Source organism: Drosophila innubila (genome assembly GCF_004354385.1).
Source record: "Drosophila innubila isolate TH190305 chromosome 2L unlocalized genomic scaffold, UK_Dinn_1.0 4_B_2L, whole genome shotgun sequence".
NCBI classification, from domain to species: domain Eukaryota; kingdom Metazoa; phylum Arthropoda; class Insecta; order Diptera; family Drosophilidae; genus Drosophila; species Drosophila innubila.
The window spans coordinates 8,435,684-8,450,967 of NW_022995372.1; the positions used below are offsets into that span (position 1 = coordinate 8,435,684).

At 40.6% G+C, this 15,284-nt stretch overlaps 3 protein-coding genes across 3 annotated transcripts in view; 2 read left to right on the forward strand and 1 right to left on the reverse strand.

Moving 5' to 3' along the window:
* LOC117780023 (dynein heavy chain 7, axonemal) overlaps positions 1 to 11,288 on the reverse strand; it is a 28,377-nt gene extending 17,089 nt beyond the window's left edge. Inside the window, 13 exon segments of the mRNA XM_034616390.1 lie at positions 391 to 1,177; positions 1,599 to 3,226; positions 3,287 to 3,733; positions 3,956 to 5,139; positions 5,142 to 5,250; positions 5,815 to 5,968; positions 6,088 to 6,210; positions 6,272 to 7,750; positions 7,752 to 7,849; positions 8,564 to 8,797; positions 8,858 to 9,020; positions 10,271 to 10,495; positions 10,560 to 11,288. Of these exon segments, the coding sequence (XP_034472281.1) occupies positions 391 to 1,177; positions 1,599 to 3,226; positions 3,287 to 3,733; positions 3,956 to 5,139; positions 5,142 to 5,250; positions 5,815 to 5,968; positions 6,088 to 6,210; positions 6,272 to 7,750; positions 7,752 to 7,849; positions 8,564 to 8,797; positions 8,858 to 9,020; positions 10,271 to 10,495; positions 10,560 to 11,101 (7,173 nt within the window). The 5' untranslated portion in view covers positions 11,102 to 11,288.
* Positions 11,289 to 11,307: 19 nt separating this feature from the next.
* LOC117780024 (elongation factor Ts, mitochondrial) lies at positions 11,308 to 13,273 on the forward strand. Its single transcript, XM_034616391.1, has 3 exons — positions 11,308 to 11,810; positions 11,889 to 12,137; positions 12,643 to 13,273. Exons 1-3 carry the CDS (start codon positions 11,643 to 11,645, stop codon positions 13,171 to 13,173), a joined length of 948 nt encoding a protein of 315 aa, XP_034472282.1. The 5' UTR covers positions 11,308 to 11,642; the 3' UTR covers positions 13,174 to 13,273.
* A 908-nt stretch (positions 13,274 to 14,181) lies between these two features.
* On the forward strand, positions 14,182 to 14,937 carry LOC117781115. The gene is made up of 2 exons (XM_034617836.1): positions 14,182 to 14,599; positions 14,653 to 14,937. The coding sequence occupies exons 1-2, from the start codon at positions 14,215 to 14,217 to the stop codon at positions 14,859 to 14,861; spliced, it is 594 nt and encodes a 197-aa protein (XP_034473727.1). The 5' UTR covers positions 14,182 to 14,214; the 3' UTR covers positions 14,862 to 14,937.
* Positions 14,938 to 15,284: the final 347 nt, after the last annotated feature.

The following is a 15,284-nucleotide window of genomic DNA, read 5'->3' on the forward strand; positions in this document are numbered from 1 at the left end:
TGTATATAATATTGTATATTGTACTAGTCTGAATATTATACTTGTCTAACTATGAGATTTGTTGAGTTTGATTCAGATATCTACAACTTGTTTTCGTTTAATCCTAATAATTTAGTATTTAAATAATTATAAATCTTAAAAAGGAATTAGCTTGCATTTTATACTTTATTTCGAAATATCTACAAGATTTTCACAAATCTAATCATATTCAACATATTTATGTATTTATGGATCTTTACCAAGTTTTTAGAAACAATTAGAGGGACGGACACAAATTTATAAAATCAAATTTTCCATTAAAATATTCTCTGCAAGGGCTTACCAAAATGATGATAAAAAAGAATAGGCTAAAAATAACTAAGGAATAAGTAACCAAAAATGAGTTTATACCTGTACGTCCGTAAAGAGGAACACACCATGCATTTCGGATGCACCGATCTTGCGTAATATTAATTTGATATCCTCATGATACTCATAGGGACCATACAATCGTGTGATTTCCACTTGGAACAGCTCATAGTCACATATATGCGAAGCCAATCGAGTCAAGCTCTGACGCCCGGAGCCTCCGACACCGATGAGCAGAGCATGACTACGTGGCTGCTTTATAATGCGACATATGCGCGATAAATGCTCGATGGCAAAGCGGAAAAGTACCAGATTCATTGGTTTCTTGGACATATTATTATATTCAACAAGATAGGCCTCCACAACACTACGCAATTCCTCCAGATCCTGTACCTCAACATAATTCTTGGTATCTGCTTTTGGATTCGTAAAATCACAATAAATCAATTGACGAAAATCGGCCTCCTCCAGTTTCTTATCTTTCCCTACAAAGCGGGAAAATAATTTTGATGGATCTATATTGAAGCATTCCTGAACGGTGCTGCAAAGTTTTCCAAATAACCAAGTGCGATCTGCGTCCTCCACTAAACGATCTCCGTAGACTCGCAGCACTTCATGAACCCAAAGACGTCGCATCGAGTTCATATCCTCCGTTGCCTCCGGCACCGACAACAGCACACCCTGTATAACACGTGAAAAATCACGCAAATTGAACAAATAATGCGACTTTGCAGGCGTTGGCAAAAGATTCAATTTGGCATCATTGTAAACCGATAAAGTGGCACTAACAATTTCATCGATACAAGGATCAAATTCCTTCGAGAAGCCGCTGTTTTTTTATAGTTAGGAGAAAAGGTTAAGTATGCACATACTGTAGATAAGTAAAGTATATTAGAGATGGGACGACAAACTTATAAACAGAACAAAGTGCTGTGTAAAAAAAAAAAAATTTCCAAATGTATACTGTAAATGCAGAATCAAATAAGAGGACAAATAAGGATCAAATTGACATTTCGCAAGGAACTCGGTTAATATTTGCCGACAGTTAAGTTATGACAGTATGAAAAAAAATGGACTGTGATGGAAAAAAATTAAGTTTTAAAATGTTGATGCAGATCAAATTAGACACCGTACAAAATATATTTTTCATTGAAATTTGTTAAGTTTTGACTAAGTTATGAGAGTCGAAAAAGGGTATAGGTACGGTTTCAAGCTGTCATCTCTAATTTACATAAAATTCAATGACTTACCGCGTATCCAAATGCCAGAGCACAATTTTGCCAAAGATCGTACTCATAATATCATCATTAAAGTCATCAATTGAGATGACATTGAAGAAACGCTGAAAACGCGGCGTGACCGTATTTCCCGTCGATGGAGGACCCATGGCGACAATCATTTGAAGATCAATCAATTTCATGGGCACTATATTCTTTCGATCATACCACATCATGTGATCCAACATCATGCGCAACAATTCGATCGGAGGCTGGGCGCCATAATTCTCCTTAAGTGGCATCGAAACGTCATCCACAAATATAACATAGCGACTATTCAGGGGCGGACCGAAGACGCCCTTCCTCCGCTTGTCCAGCTTGGACATAATAATATCCTGCGTCTGATTTGCAGACGTCTGAGCCGAAAAGCTGATCAGAAGGGGCTTATAAGTTGACAGATCCATTCGAGTCAACATGAAGTCAATGACATAGACACTCTTTCCAGTGCCCGTGGGTCCGACCAGCATCAGAGGTTTTCCATGACGCACCAGAAGATCAATTACAGCAGCTATTCGCACACTCTCATTGGTCTGTATGATGATCTGATTGACGGGTATGTCACGTGGCAAGGGAGGTGCAGAGTTGACATCATCCTGCCAAGGCTTCCACTTGCCTTTGCCCTCCTTAATATAACGATAGTCAAAAACTGAACCCTGTTTGGGAATCGGAAAGATAAAAGGCTTGGCCAGCGTATCCACATATAGATCCTCTGTAATGCCATAAGTATCGTACATGCTCTGTGGAAATGTCTTCTCCAACAATGCACGGAATATCAAATTGAACTTCTCTCGACTTTCGGCAGTCAACGAACCTCCAAGTGACCAAATGGCTGAGAACAAAAAGATTCCTTCGACCTGTGCTCGGAAGTCCAAATCGGATATATTTGCCACATACTTTTCATCACGGAAATCGTCAATGAAACACTCGAAAAAGTTCATCAAGCTGACCATCAGATTTGTATCCGAAGTGGGCGCAATTTCCCGCAGACTTTTCCGCACCACATGGAGAAGCAAGGGGCAGAAACGTTGTATCAGCATAGAGATCAAGTTCTTGCTAACGCTGTGAAATGAGGCGGGTAATGTATTCTTCCAGGACGTGACTAAAGGCTCCCAACCCAAGGAACTGGGCTCCAAATAGATCATGCCACAGCGGGAAACTGTCGCTGGGGAAGCCACCTCCAAGTCCATTGGCTCAAAGATCAAATTCGTCGTATTGGAGAGTTGGATAATCTCACCAGACATCAAGCACAATTTCTTGTTATCATCCAGCACAGTGTTCATGTTCTCAATCCAAATGGCATCCACAGGACCATCAAAGATTAACCATTTCCGATCGGGAGAATCGGAGACTGCAAAGATGCGATAATTGACAGCCAGAATGCCATCGCTCCACTCGTGAGACACCGCATCAAACTGACCATATAGCTGACCCATTGTTATAGCTTTAGGATTGATAATCGTAAAGATTGCCTTGTTCTCGGAACCATCCTTCTTCTCCATGCACTCGAGAGCCTCGGCGAGCACGCGATAAGTTGTGGTCTTGCCACCAAATGGATAACCCACCAGCATCAGACCATGCCGCACCACAATCATCTCGTAGAGCTAAATAACAATTAAATATGATCATCGATCAACGATCAACGATTGAGTTTCTTAACCCACCTGTTGCACCTTCTCCAGCACAAAAGGTGTACATTGTTTGTTTTGCTTTTCACACGCCCATTGAGTGCACTCATTGAACACGACATAGTCGGCTTCGGGAAGTGTTACACCTGGGAACAGATCGGAGGTAATGCCTTGGAACAGCGGTATATCCTGATTAAGGAACTTGGGCAAATTGACATCCTTAATGGAGCGCAGCACGAGAATATCCTCATTCTCATCGCGATAACGCAGCTTCAAAGCACCAGCTGCTTTCAACACAGACTTGACAGCTCTCATGCCATAATCGTAATGACACTGGGTGCTCAACTGCTCCGAGCATAGGCGATAAGTAGCCACAATCTTGACCGAGAGCGGTTTGGCGGTGAGGAAGCCATAGGAGTACAGCTCAATTTCCGAAATTAAAGCATAATCCGGCACCATCATGGCCACGGAACGGAAGAGAGCCTGTAAAAAATTTGTATTAGCATTAATTATCATATTAGAGCACTAGGATATAGATATGGATTTAAAGGATATGATATAGCAAAACAAACTACTTTTTAAAATATTATTAGTGTAAAAATTCTTATTCCGGGAATTAAATTTGCGAAAAAGAAATTTTTAAAATTAATAAAAATGTTTCGAGCAACATTTTAAAAACAAATAAGCTCATGTCATTTACATTACCTTCAAATTGTCCGGCAACTCAGAGCGACCCGCATAGCCAGGATTCATGGTGATAAATACAGCACAAGTGGGATCTAAAGTCAAAGTGGTGCCCTCAAAGACCAGCGTTGGGGAGCCGGAATTAATGCCACGTTGTATAGTCAAAATCTGTTGGGCAACCACCGACAACACCTCCAAATCAATACGATTGAACTCATCAAAGCACGACCAGGCGCCACACGAAGCAAGACCCTTAAAGAACTTGCCCAGTGCCAAATAATCCAAGCCATCTGAGCAATTAAAGACCACACATTGCTTCGCCACAGCTTTGGCCAAATCTTTGGTGGTCTCCGTTTTTCCTGTGCCAGCTGGACCCTCTGGAGCGCCGCCCAAATGCAGATTCAAGGCGGCAAACAAAGTGCGATAGCAACGATCTGTGAGTGGAGTAACCACAAGACGAGGAGTATTCCCGAGATACTCATATCCGTAAGGCAACGAGCAGTTGATCATGCGTGTATCCAAATTGTTATCCTCCCAATAATAACGCAGCTGGCACAGCCATTGGAAGTCCTGCAGATCCTCAACTTCTTTCTCGACAATCTCAGCGAGCACATCCCGAGCATGGACATCCAACACAACCAAAGCTCCAAGTGTTATACGATTCTGAGTGTTGAGATCACCTCGCACGAGATCAACGATCTTATTGATCTGCATCATGCACTTTTGCAGATATTTGGCCAGACTTTCTTTCGGCGTCTCGCTGACAAAACATTCAGTTATCTCTAAAGTCCAATAGGTCAACGATATGGACTGCACAGATTGACCTGGCCAGGTCAATACCCAGATATTACGCTGCATCTTCACATAACTATAGAATGCCTCCGATATCTTGTGATGTAAGCTCTTCTTCATATCAAACTCGAGTTCGAGTAGCCACTTCTCGACCTGACCACGTGCCTTGGCTGTTGAGATGACATCCACCAAAATGACCTCCTCACGCTCTGAGGAACGCATTGCTGTAACTTCCAATTCCTCAGTGAAATTCAATGTGCCGATACCCTCAAAGCATTTCTTGAGATGCGGTTGCACACGTGTTGGATCCTTTGTTTCCGAGAGTATTTCGAGTAACTCGTCATTGGACAGGAAGAAGAAGCGCGGGAAGTACAAACGTTTCTTCTCCAAATATGCATTAAGTCCCTTTTGATAATTTCCAATAAGTAATAGGCCTTCTTTAGCTTATCATTCATCTTATCAATTTGCACAACGGTCATGACACGAGAATCTGAAGCCACTTGCTTCATCAGCTCCTTCCAGATCTGCGAAAGTATTTAAAGATCATAAAAGTTGTTAAAATGTTAATTCCATAGAAATCAAGGCTGCAAACCTCCAAAATTTTGTTAAAGGTTCGGCTCGGCGGTTCGAACTTGGAGCAAGACATCGGTTCGGTTCGCATATTGGTTTATATACCCCCTGAACCCAAGGTTTGGGTTCGAGCCTTGCTTCAATTTCATACCAAAAATATTTGTATTGTTATATATTTTTCTCAACATTTTGAATTAAATAATTTTTTTTTTTAAATTAAAAGTTTAATAATTTAAATTTATGTGAAGATTTAAATATGACTTATTTTAATCCGAAGTCTCAAATAATTGCGTATTATTAGAAAACCATAAAATTTATGTAATTAAGCGGTTCAGTTTAGGTTCGGTTTCGCAAAGTATATAATTTGAAGGGTTCGGTTCATAATTCGGTTCAGGTTACTTAAGAACCCGAACCGAACCGGTTCTACGAGATTTGGTTCAGAACCGGTTTGCAGCCTTAATAGAAATACTTTACAAATAAAACTAAGATCTAGAGTGAAAACTTTAGATTAAACCTACCTTATCCACAGCACTGAAGCGACGACCTTCCTCGGGCATTTGTTGCTGTATGTCGGGACTGCTAAAAATAGGTTCCAAGTACATCCAGGTAGCCTGGACACGCAACCAGTCGTCCAGGATTTCCTGCAGCAACATGAGCTTAGCCTCCCACTTGCTGCAAATGCACAACGTGAATGGGAAGTGAGAGGTGAAAGGTGAAAGGTGAGAAGTAAGAAGTGAGGAATGAGTGCTCGTATGTTTGCATGTCTTTGACAGGTTTGACAGTGTACTTACAGTATGTCTGCCTCAAATGGTTTGATATAGGGTGAGCTCTTCATTGTCTGCGTCTTGATGATTTGATCGTCCAGCAATATTTGTATGTCATCCACGGCAGACAGCTTAAAGGTACCAGAATCTCTGCGGGAGGCATTTCAATTACTGGAAAAACATTAATTTAAATGAATAGATAAACTTATACCTATATGGCGATATATTGAACTCAACACCTTCCCATTCGTTGGCCATTTTAGCCATGGCCTTTTCAAGATTATTCTCTTTGGTAGCGCTTTCTGAAATCGCCTCGAATTTGGGCACATACTCATCCAATTGATATTCAATAATCTTCTCGAGAGTCAACTCCGGCGAGACTTTAATAGGGAAGCCAATAATCTCAGAAACTTGTTCCCAATGACGCGACTTCATGCCAGGATTTCCTAGTGTATTAATAATTGGCATATGACCACGGAATTGTTCGATTTGATCTTTGACATCCAAGATTAGCTGCATCGTGGTGGGATGTTCACCCATAAGCTTCTCCAGTTTTTGTATTACACGATAAAAGTTGGCAACATCACCATCAATTTCATCCGGGTCAAATGATCCCACTTGGGAATACATCCATAGTTCCCACTTGTCTATAAAGTCCTGTCCAGCATCAAAGAGATTTTTATAGGGCTTCAACTGATCGTGGGTCTTCTTGCGCACGGGATATTGGGAGAGATCCCAACCGTAGGATGTTTCCTCCTCATTTATCTGATCGATGGTCTCCATGGCAGTGACCAGACGTTGATCTAAAACTGTTGCTCGTTTTTTATACTTTGACAGCTGCTTGATGTCACCCCAAGTGTCGTAGGTTTGCACTTGATCGTAGTAATTCTGCAACTCCCGACGGAACATTTCGATGCGCTTCTTGAGCAACTCCTGGTACTCGATCATCTTCTCCGCGATAATGGCCCGATGCTGTTCAAAAACTGAGGCCAATTTCAGATACCATTGGAATGAGTTGCTGTTGTTCTTGATCTCCAACGGAGAGTACAGCGTGTGATCCATTAACCAGAGTATCTCCGTCATGTTGACCTTTAGGCGCGTCTCCATATCCGGCACCAGATTCTCCTCGGCATGCACCACATAAGCCTTAAGTTCCATCAATTCCGCCGTATCCTTGGGCACAGTCAATGCCTTCTTGGCAATCGTATCATACTCTTTGCCTAGTCGACTGATCCTCGCTTGCTGATCAGCTACCATCCTGGCAAGCAGATCCGATTGCAATTGCCTCGCCAACTGTTCCATGTGATCAATGAACTTTCCCCGATGAAATTCGTACAATCCCATCCTTATTACACCCCACACCTCCTTCGCAATCCGATCCTCCTTCTCCCGATACTCATAGACCATATCAATGTACTGCTCAAATGTAGCATCGCTCTCCATGAAGCGTGCAACACGTTCTGCATCAATGCCATTAATAAGATCGATAAACTGATCAAAGTCCTGCAATCGCAGCTCGGGTCCAATTCTTTGCTCCTCCAGCATCATACAAATCCTATTCTTTGTATCGGCTACAATGCTATCCGGGACAGTCGGCGTCAAGTAAAACTTTTTCGAGATCTTCAGATCCGTATAGAGCTTTCCCTCGATCCTAGGCATTGACTGTACACTCATCACAATCGAATCTATCACGCAGCAGTTCACTTTGGACTTTCGAGAATCCAGGATTAAAAGCAATTGTGTCCTCTTCGGCTAGGAATATGGAGATTTGAAATCCAGGATTCGAATGCTGTAGATCATAGAGAAAAGGGTAGTAAAGAAGTTGCCGATCCCTTAGAACAAATGTTGAAACTTACTATAGAAGAATTAAGTTTTATAGATAAGACATAGCTGAAGATTGGAGGGAAGAGATAGGAAATATGAACGAAGAATAGTAGATAAGATACGGCAGGAGATAAGGTTCAATGCTTCGGTTATTTAAAAAGGCTGGGGCTGAGGTGCAGTACAAAATTGCAGAAGTGGAAGGTACCCAAGAAAAATAATATTTAAAATAAAAATATAATTTGAATAAATTTTTTATATTTGTTAAGTTAAACGCTCCTTAATTAAGAGAGTGGTGTTCGTGCATAAGCTTAATGAGAATTAACCCACGTAGAGTAAAGAAGGGGAGGGGATAAATAAAGATTGGATAAATGTTGAGAGCTGGCCGGATCACGAATTAAAAAAGTTTAAAAATAGTTTTAGAAGCTACAAAAAATTAAGGAAAGTTTGAATGCAATAAGAATAATTTAATTTGTTTACATGCAAGGTGAACAATTTTGGTTCGAAGGCTTATTGAAGTAGTGTGATGAAGAAGGGAGATGTGGAAGGACTTATTATGATAAGAATACAGTAAAGTATAGCTAAGCTAATACCTAAAGATAGTCAAAATTCGAAAGGCTTGAGTAAAATCATTGGGCTTAGTTTTAAACTTGTTTGTATCTTAACTCGGCTTTCTACTTACCCCAAAATCGCAGACAAAATCAGCAAAAGCTTTCAGACTACGTATGCAAATGTCCTCCAGTTGTTGGGTCATTAAAGCTGCGACACAATTGAAGAAACGTTTCACCAACGTCATGCGTCTAATGTCCGGCAATTGGCCACGTTTGCTGGCCCTCAATAAAGTTGTATGGATCTCACCATACCACACGTCCTCAAGCAAGATCTTGGCAATATCGATTTGGCTACCGCACAAATACTACAAAAAGAACAAATTATTAGATTACGCTTCAAGTATTGTCGATCGTTAAATACTTACCACAAAATTGAATAGAGTAAATGGCTTATCGACCTTACTAAGCTCTTCAATATTGACCATGTTCTTCATGCTGTATTTCATGCTCCAGACCTCGAGAATGCTGGCAACGCTTCGATGGATACAGAAAAGTGTTTTCATCAAACGATTGCGATTCTCATCATAACTGAGAAGGGAGAAAAAGAGGAGATGACGTTGGGAATCATGTAAATTATCACAATGGCAAAACTTTTCACTTCAGCTATTTTAATATGGCCCATTAGGCAGTGTGCAGAAATCCAAAACCGTCCACGCCTTTGGCTAACCTGGCCCACTTTTAATGTTGCTAAATGCCTTAAGCTATAAATTAGAGCTCCCCTTCCCACCCATTCTCCCTTCCTCTTTCGATAGGCAGCCCAATTTACCAGACGACCCACTTAGAGTCGACGACTACAACGAAAGTTTTTCCATCATTCCATACTGAGTGTCGCCACGCCCCTTGTTACGCCCCAATCTTGCTACTCAGTGTCAGCGGCAAGTTCAATTCATTTTTAAGCATATCCCTTTTACAACTTATATATGTTTGTGTCTGTCACGCCTACAACCTACCGCCCACCTTTGTGTTGTTGCTCATCAAATGTCAAACCAATACACAGGAGGATTTAACTTTCAGCTTTTTTCGCCTCCTCATCTGCTCCAACTTCGACTTCGACTTTTGCTCCTGCTGCTTTTCCATTTCCGCTGAGCAGCCATTGTAGTTGGAAAAGTGCGGTTAAAAACTTTTTGGGTATGCCACAAAGCGATTTTTCGCGTTCTCTTAACACCCCCTACCCCTCCCTCCCAGCATAATTCCAGTCTCTTAATAATCTCGCCCTGCGCTTCTTCTTAGTTTTCCTCCCACAGAAGTATTGTCAAGTTATTTTATAAGATTTCGCACGCTGTTGACTCATTTGGAATTGACTTCTTTATACCATTTGTAAAGGAACCCACACACTCTCACACAAACACGTAAATGTTGTGTGTGTGTGTGTGTGTGTGTGTGTGTGGGTGTAATTGCACGTCAATTGCATGCCTTGAAGCTGGCAACTTTCTAACGACTTTCCTGAAGTCGGAACCTTAAGGCTTCTAATTTAACACTATGTAATTTCAATTTACATTCTAAATAAATTCATTCTTTTAAAGCCTTAAAATCTTCTATATATTTAAGAAATATCTGCTATTTAAAATCAAATAAAAGTTAAGATGAACTAAAATAGAATTGGATGAAATAATTTTAATACGTTGCGTTAGAGTATATTCTTAAACGCTAAAATAGCCTGAACAAAAACATTTCAATCGGATGATCTTCTCAAAATAAAATAATGTTCTGATGGATCATATGAAATCTTGGCGCAAGGCTGGTAAACTGATATAAATGTATATGTATGGATAACTTACCGATAACGCCAGTGGTTCATCAAGATTTTGATCTCCTGTCGCTCGGGTGTTTTAAAGGTGGCTGGCGTGCCCTCCTGGGTCAAACGATCTAAAACCGAATGCCTCAAGACAAAATCCACCACAGCCTTTTTCATAGCAAACACATAATCCGAACGTACCTCGGCAACGTTTTCTACTAAAGCTGACTCCCATTTCTTTAATAAAGGCGGCACCAGATTTATGATCCTAAAAAGAAGTAATTGTTAATTGTAATTGTTGAAACATAGTTTGATTAATAATTTGATTTTACCTTTTAAGTGTCTTTTTGCTAATAGTCGACACGTGTATTGTGTCAATGCCATGTTTGATATAGTAATAATAACGAAGAACTTCACGTTCACTCTGATCGGGAAAAACAGACTCAGATCTGCGGTTGCGGATCGTTTCACGATCTTCATCATCCATATTCAAGATAAGCTCTACAAGTTTGCGACGGAAGTTCTCCCGTTCCTGTCGCATGGCCATGTAGTTTGAAGTTGATTTTCCTTTGGACTCACCCTCTCCAGACTTGTCGGATAATCTGTTTCGCGATCGTGATTTCGCACAGACCATGCTCTCGGGCAGATCAGACAGCATTTGGCCATCGAATAAGCGACTTGCACACTCGGGCATATTAAGTTCATACCATAGACGTCGTGATTTATATTCAGAATTCGCCTTTGATTGTAATATGCTCTGGAGTACATCTGGCTTGGGACGCGTATATAACATTTTCGATTTGGAGCAGATGCGTCGTGCACCGCAAATCGATGTAAAGCTGGGTATTTCCTTGTTTGGGTTTTGTTTCGCCATATTGTTGTTGCTCCTGTATTTGGCTTCAAATAACGCGCGCACACCGACCTTTTTTTCGGTTGGTGGCAGCACTGGTCGAAAATATATCGAACAAAAATATTGTCAGAGTTGTCTTCGATTCATCGAAAACAACACACTGATATGTCAAATCGATATATTTGTAAGAGCCGGCCGTCAAAATAGAACTAAAAAACACCAAAAAAAAAAAAAAAATCCAAAATTAAAAATAAATACGGGAAACAAGTATTGCACAAGCAATACTTAACTTACATTAATAGATATTGTTGAATTACGCGTCGCAACGCGTTTATTTGTATTATTTTAGAGCCACAGCCGGTGTCTGAACATACCAACGAGTTGAAAACAAATGCAAATCACACGCAATTCCATTCATAATAGTCCGAAATTGATTTAACAAATCGCAGGTGACAGGAAATAACAAAATCTCGTTGCCCGTAGCAGCAGGCTAAGCGCAACAAGTAAACCACTTGAAAGTTAACTAAAGCCCAGACAAATTTTTGGTTCAAACAAATAAATTCAAATGCTGCTTCAAAAGTTTTTTAATCGCACTCTTCACACCACGCGGCAGTTATATGCCGCCGGTGCGGGTCTTGAGAAGAGTGCGTTGTCTGCGCTACGCAAGAAGACCGGCTACACATTCGCCAACTGCAAAAAGGCGCTCGAGTTGCATAACAACGATGTCAACCAGGTAAGCCCGAGTGAGAGGGGAATAACCATGACAGAGAGAAACGGAGAGAGAGGGAACTAACTTAATTTCATTTAATAGGCAGAGAAATGGCTGCATCAGCAGGCTCAATCTCTCGGCTGGTCCAAGGCCACAAAAGTCGCAGATCGAGTGACAGCGCAGGGACTCGTTGGCGTTCTAATCAATGGCAATCGTGGTGCAATGGTGGAGCTCAACTGTGAGACGGATTTTGTGGCACGCAATGAAACCTTCAAGCGATTTGTGGATCACGTGTCGCGCATTGTGCTGCACTACACAGACCAGACCGAGTTCGATGGTGATCTCTGGAAGGTAACTATTAAAAACAGAGCAAGAAAGACTTTGTCTTTGGCATGCTGAAGATTTGATAACCTTATACACCTGAATACACTTTTCAAATGATTGTTCCTATGGTAGTCCGATTGTAACCAAATATTGTCAGGGTGTATAAGATTTTCATATTATAGGTTGATTTTCGACCGATTGTTTCTATGACAACTATATTAGTCAGTGAACCAAATCTTTTAGGAACATATAACATAATACCAGAGTTTTTCATACTACAGGTTGATTTTCAATTGACTTCCCCCAAGATAAAGTAGTCCGATCCGTCTGATTCTGACAACTGTAGTGCCTGCAGGTAAAAATCAACCCAACACCAAGTTTCATCATGGTAGTTCAAAACTGAGAGTCTAGTTTGCATAAACGGATAGACAAAATAGATATAGTAACATATGGAGTCTGCCCCGATGCGATGCGATGCTCATTTCTTAACAAAAATTATATTGTATATACTAATAAGATGCCATTTTTTTAGCTTGGCTTCGACTCGGATGCTTTGAAGAATCTGGAAACACCACAAGGCGGTTCGCTGGCCGATCATCTGGCCTTACTCATCGGTGCCATTGGAGAAAACGCCATTATTCGACGTGCCCTTTGCTTTAAGGTGAACAATGATTTGATGCTGGCGGGCTATGCGCATCCGGCACCTACAAATGTCGGCACCACCCAAAATATCACACAAGTGGGCAAATACGGTGCCATTGTCGCATTCCGTTCTCCAAGAGAATTTGAGGATGTTGAAATCCACAAAGGCATTTGCCAGCAAATTGTGGGAATGAAGCCAGCTAAAGTTGGCGAATACGATAAGGATAAGCCGGCTGAGAACAAAGATGATGAAACCTGCCTCATATACCAGGAATATCTGCTGGATGCTGACAAAACTGTTGGCGAAATTCTCAAAGAGCGATCCATCGATATTATTGACTATCATCGATTTGAATGCGGCGAGCCAACAAAGCGCGATCTTCAAGAGATCTTGCAATCCCAACAGCAGAACAGCAACTGAACTGCAACCTGACTGTAGCATACCAAATTTGTTGTACTCTATCTTCTTTGTTAACTCGTAAATACTGGCGGCAATAACAAAACTGGGAAACAAAGCTGAACCCTCTCCAGGTGTCTTTTTAATTCAACGCGTCATGCTCCCTACTTTGTTTTCGGGGGTAGAACGAATGTGTCTGCGTGCGGGAAGCACGCTTGACCGCCTGCTGCTGGCGTTGCTGCTGCCTCTGCTTTTGACCAACTACTAACTGGTATTAAAGCCAAAAAAAAAAAAAGAATGGTCGGCTTATGAATGAGTTTTATTCTTTTGCCGGTAATTACCCGCACGTCACTCTGGCCCAAATGTGATGTGCGGAAACACAGGTTGTTAGCGTAACAGAACCTCTGGCTAAAAATATGCAATGAGAGTAACCCCCTATACTTACTATCTGTGTAGGGTACATAAAAAGTAGGAAGTGTTGTCAGGTTTCTCCTTAAAAAAACTAGCTTGAAAGGCATATACAAAAAAAGTACTTTGCATAGCTTTTAAGACTAAACTTTTTCTTGATCAGAGCCAAAAAGATGATTTCCATCTGGATAGAACAATATTATATTACAGAGCTGATCTTTAGTATCTATAGCTAACCATAATTAAATTATTATAAACGAAATTATTTTAGGAGTCTAATAATAATAGGATACAAATTTTTAATCAATTATAACTTAAATAATTCAAAAAATATTTAATTATATACATTTTTTTTTTATTTCTGCTCCTTGAGTTTAAACTTTCTTCTTAATGAAAACATCTCTAATTAAATAAAATCTATTTCTAATTTAATAACAATATGATGATTTGAATAATTACTTTTGATTAAATGTAAATGAATAATATCATCTCAACTTAAAAGAATGGAAATACTAATTTTCAATCTCTTGTTTTTATTTAAAAAGAGACCCAACAAATATATAATTTGACAAGCTAGTTACTTGTCAAAAGATCTGTCAAAAATATTCAAACGTCAAAAAGGCAGGTATTCAACAGACGGTCTAAGTAATTGCTAAAATGAACTATTTGGATCTGGATTCATTTCGTTCGAGATATAGCGATATAACGGTAACTGCCGTGCCCACACAGAAATCGAACTGTAATCAACCGACCAAGGACAATAGTGATGCAGTCGAGCAAAAATCTTTTGAGACTCCTGAGGAGCTGGCACCGCATGTGGAAATCATACCCGTAGGTCCGTCTTCAGCAGCTGCCAGGCAACAATTGCACAACAAGCAACAGCAGCAACAAGTGCAAATGCAGCTGCAACAAAAAGTGGCACAGGATGCGGTTGCATATGCCATAGAATACAAACAGGTGTTGGCCAAGTTGGAGTACACCAAATATGTCCAGGCTCAACTGCTGTTGTCAATGTCAACCGGAATGGGGGCAAGCACAACAGGTAAGTCTTTCAAAATTAAATTAAGCCTCATCTAATTAATTATTTTTCAACAGAATCCCATAAAGTGGTCAATATTAAGGATGCCTATGCCAATCTGTTGAGCGTTATTGCTGAAATGCATAGCAATTTAGCACCAACAACAATTGGTTTGCGGGCTCCAAAGGAGCGTCTGTTGCGGGACATTGCACAGGCACGTGTCCTTGTTCGGGAGTGTTCACTGTTGCTCATGCGCGACCAGCAGCAACAACAATACGAAGAGTGACGTCAGCAAGCGACGCTTAAATTATTTCCAACTTTGCTTTACTATTCCACATAATAAAACATAAGGCTGAAAACTGTATGCGTAACTTCCAAGAACCTGCACACTCACATTAGGTGTATTCCTGAAACAGTTGACGATTAGATTTTATATTAATTTTGATACCAAAATGATCATTCCAAATGTGCATAATAATAATAATCTAATCATATTCTGTTTCAGGAATACCCCTATTAAGAACTACACATACTCTCTCACATTGTATGTGCATGTGAACACACTGGTGGTTAACACTACAGCGCCAACAACAATCATAAACAAAAAGTCCGCCCAAAAGGGTCACAAAACTTAGCGCTGTCGACGCCGACATCGTTGCCGCCGTCAACGTCGACGTCGAAGCTACGCTTGCCTTGACATGCCACAGAG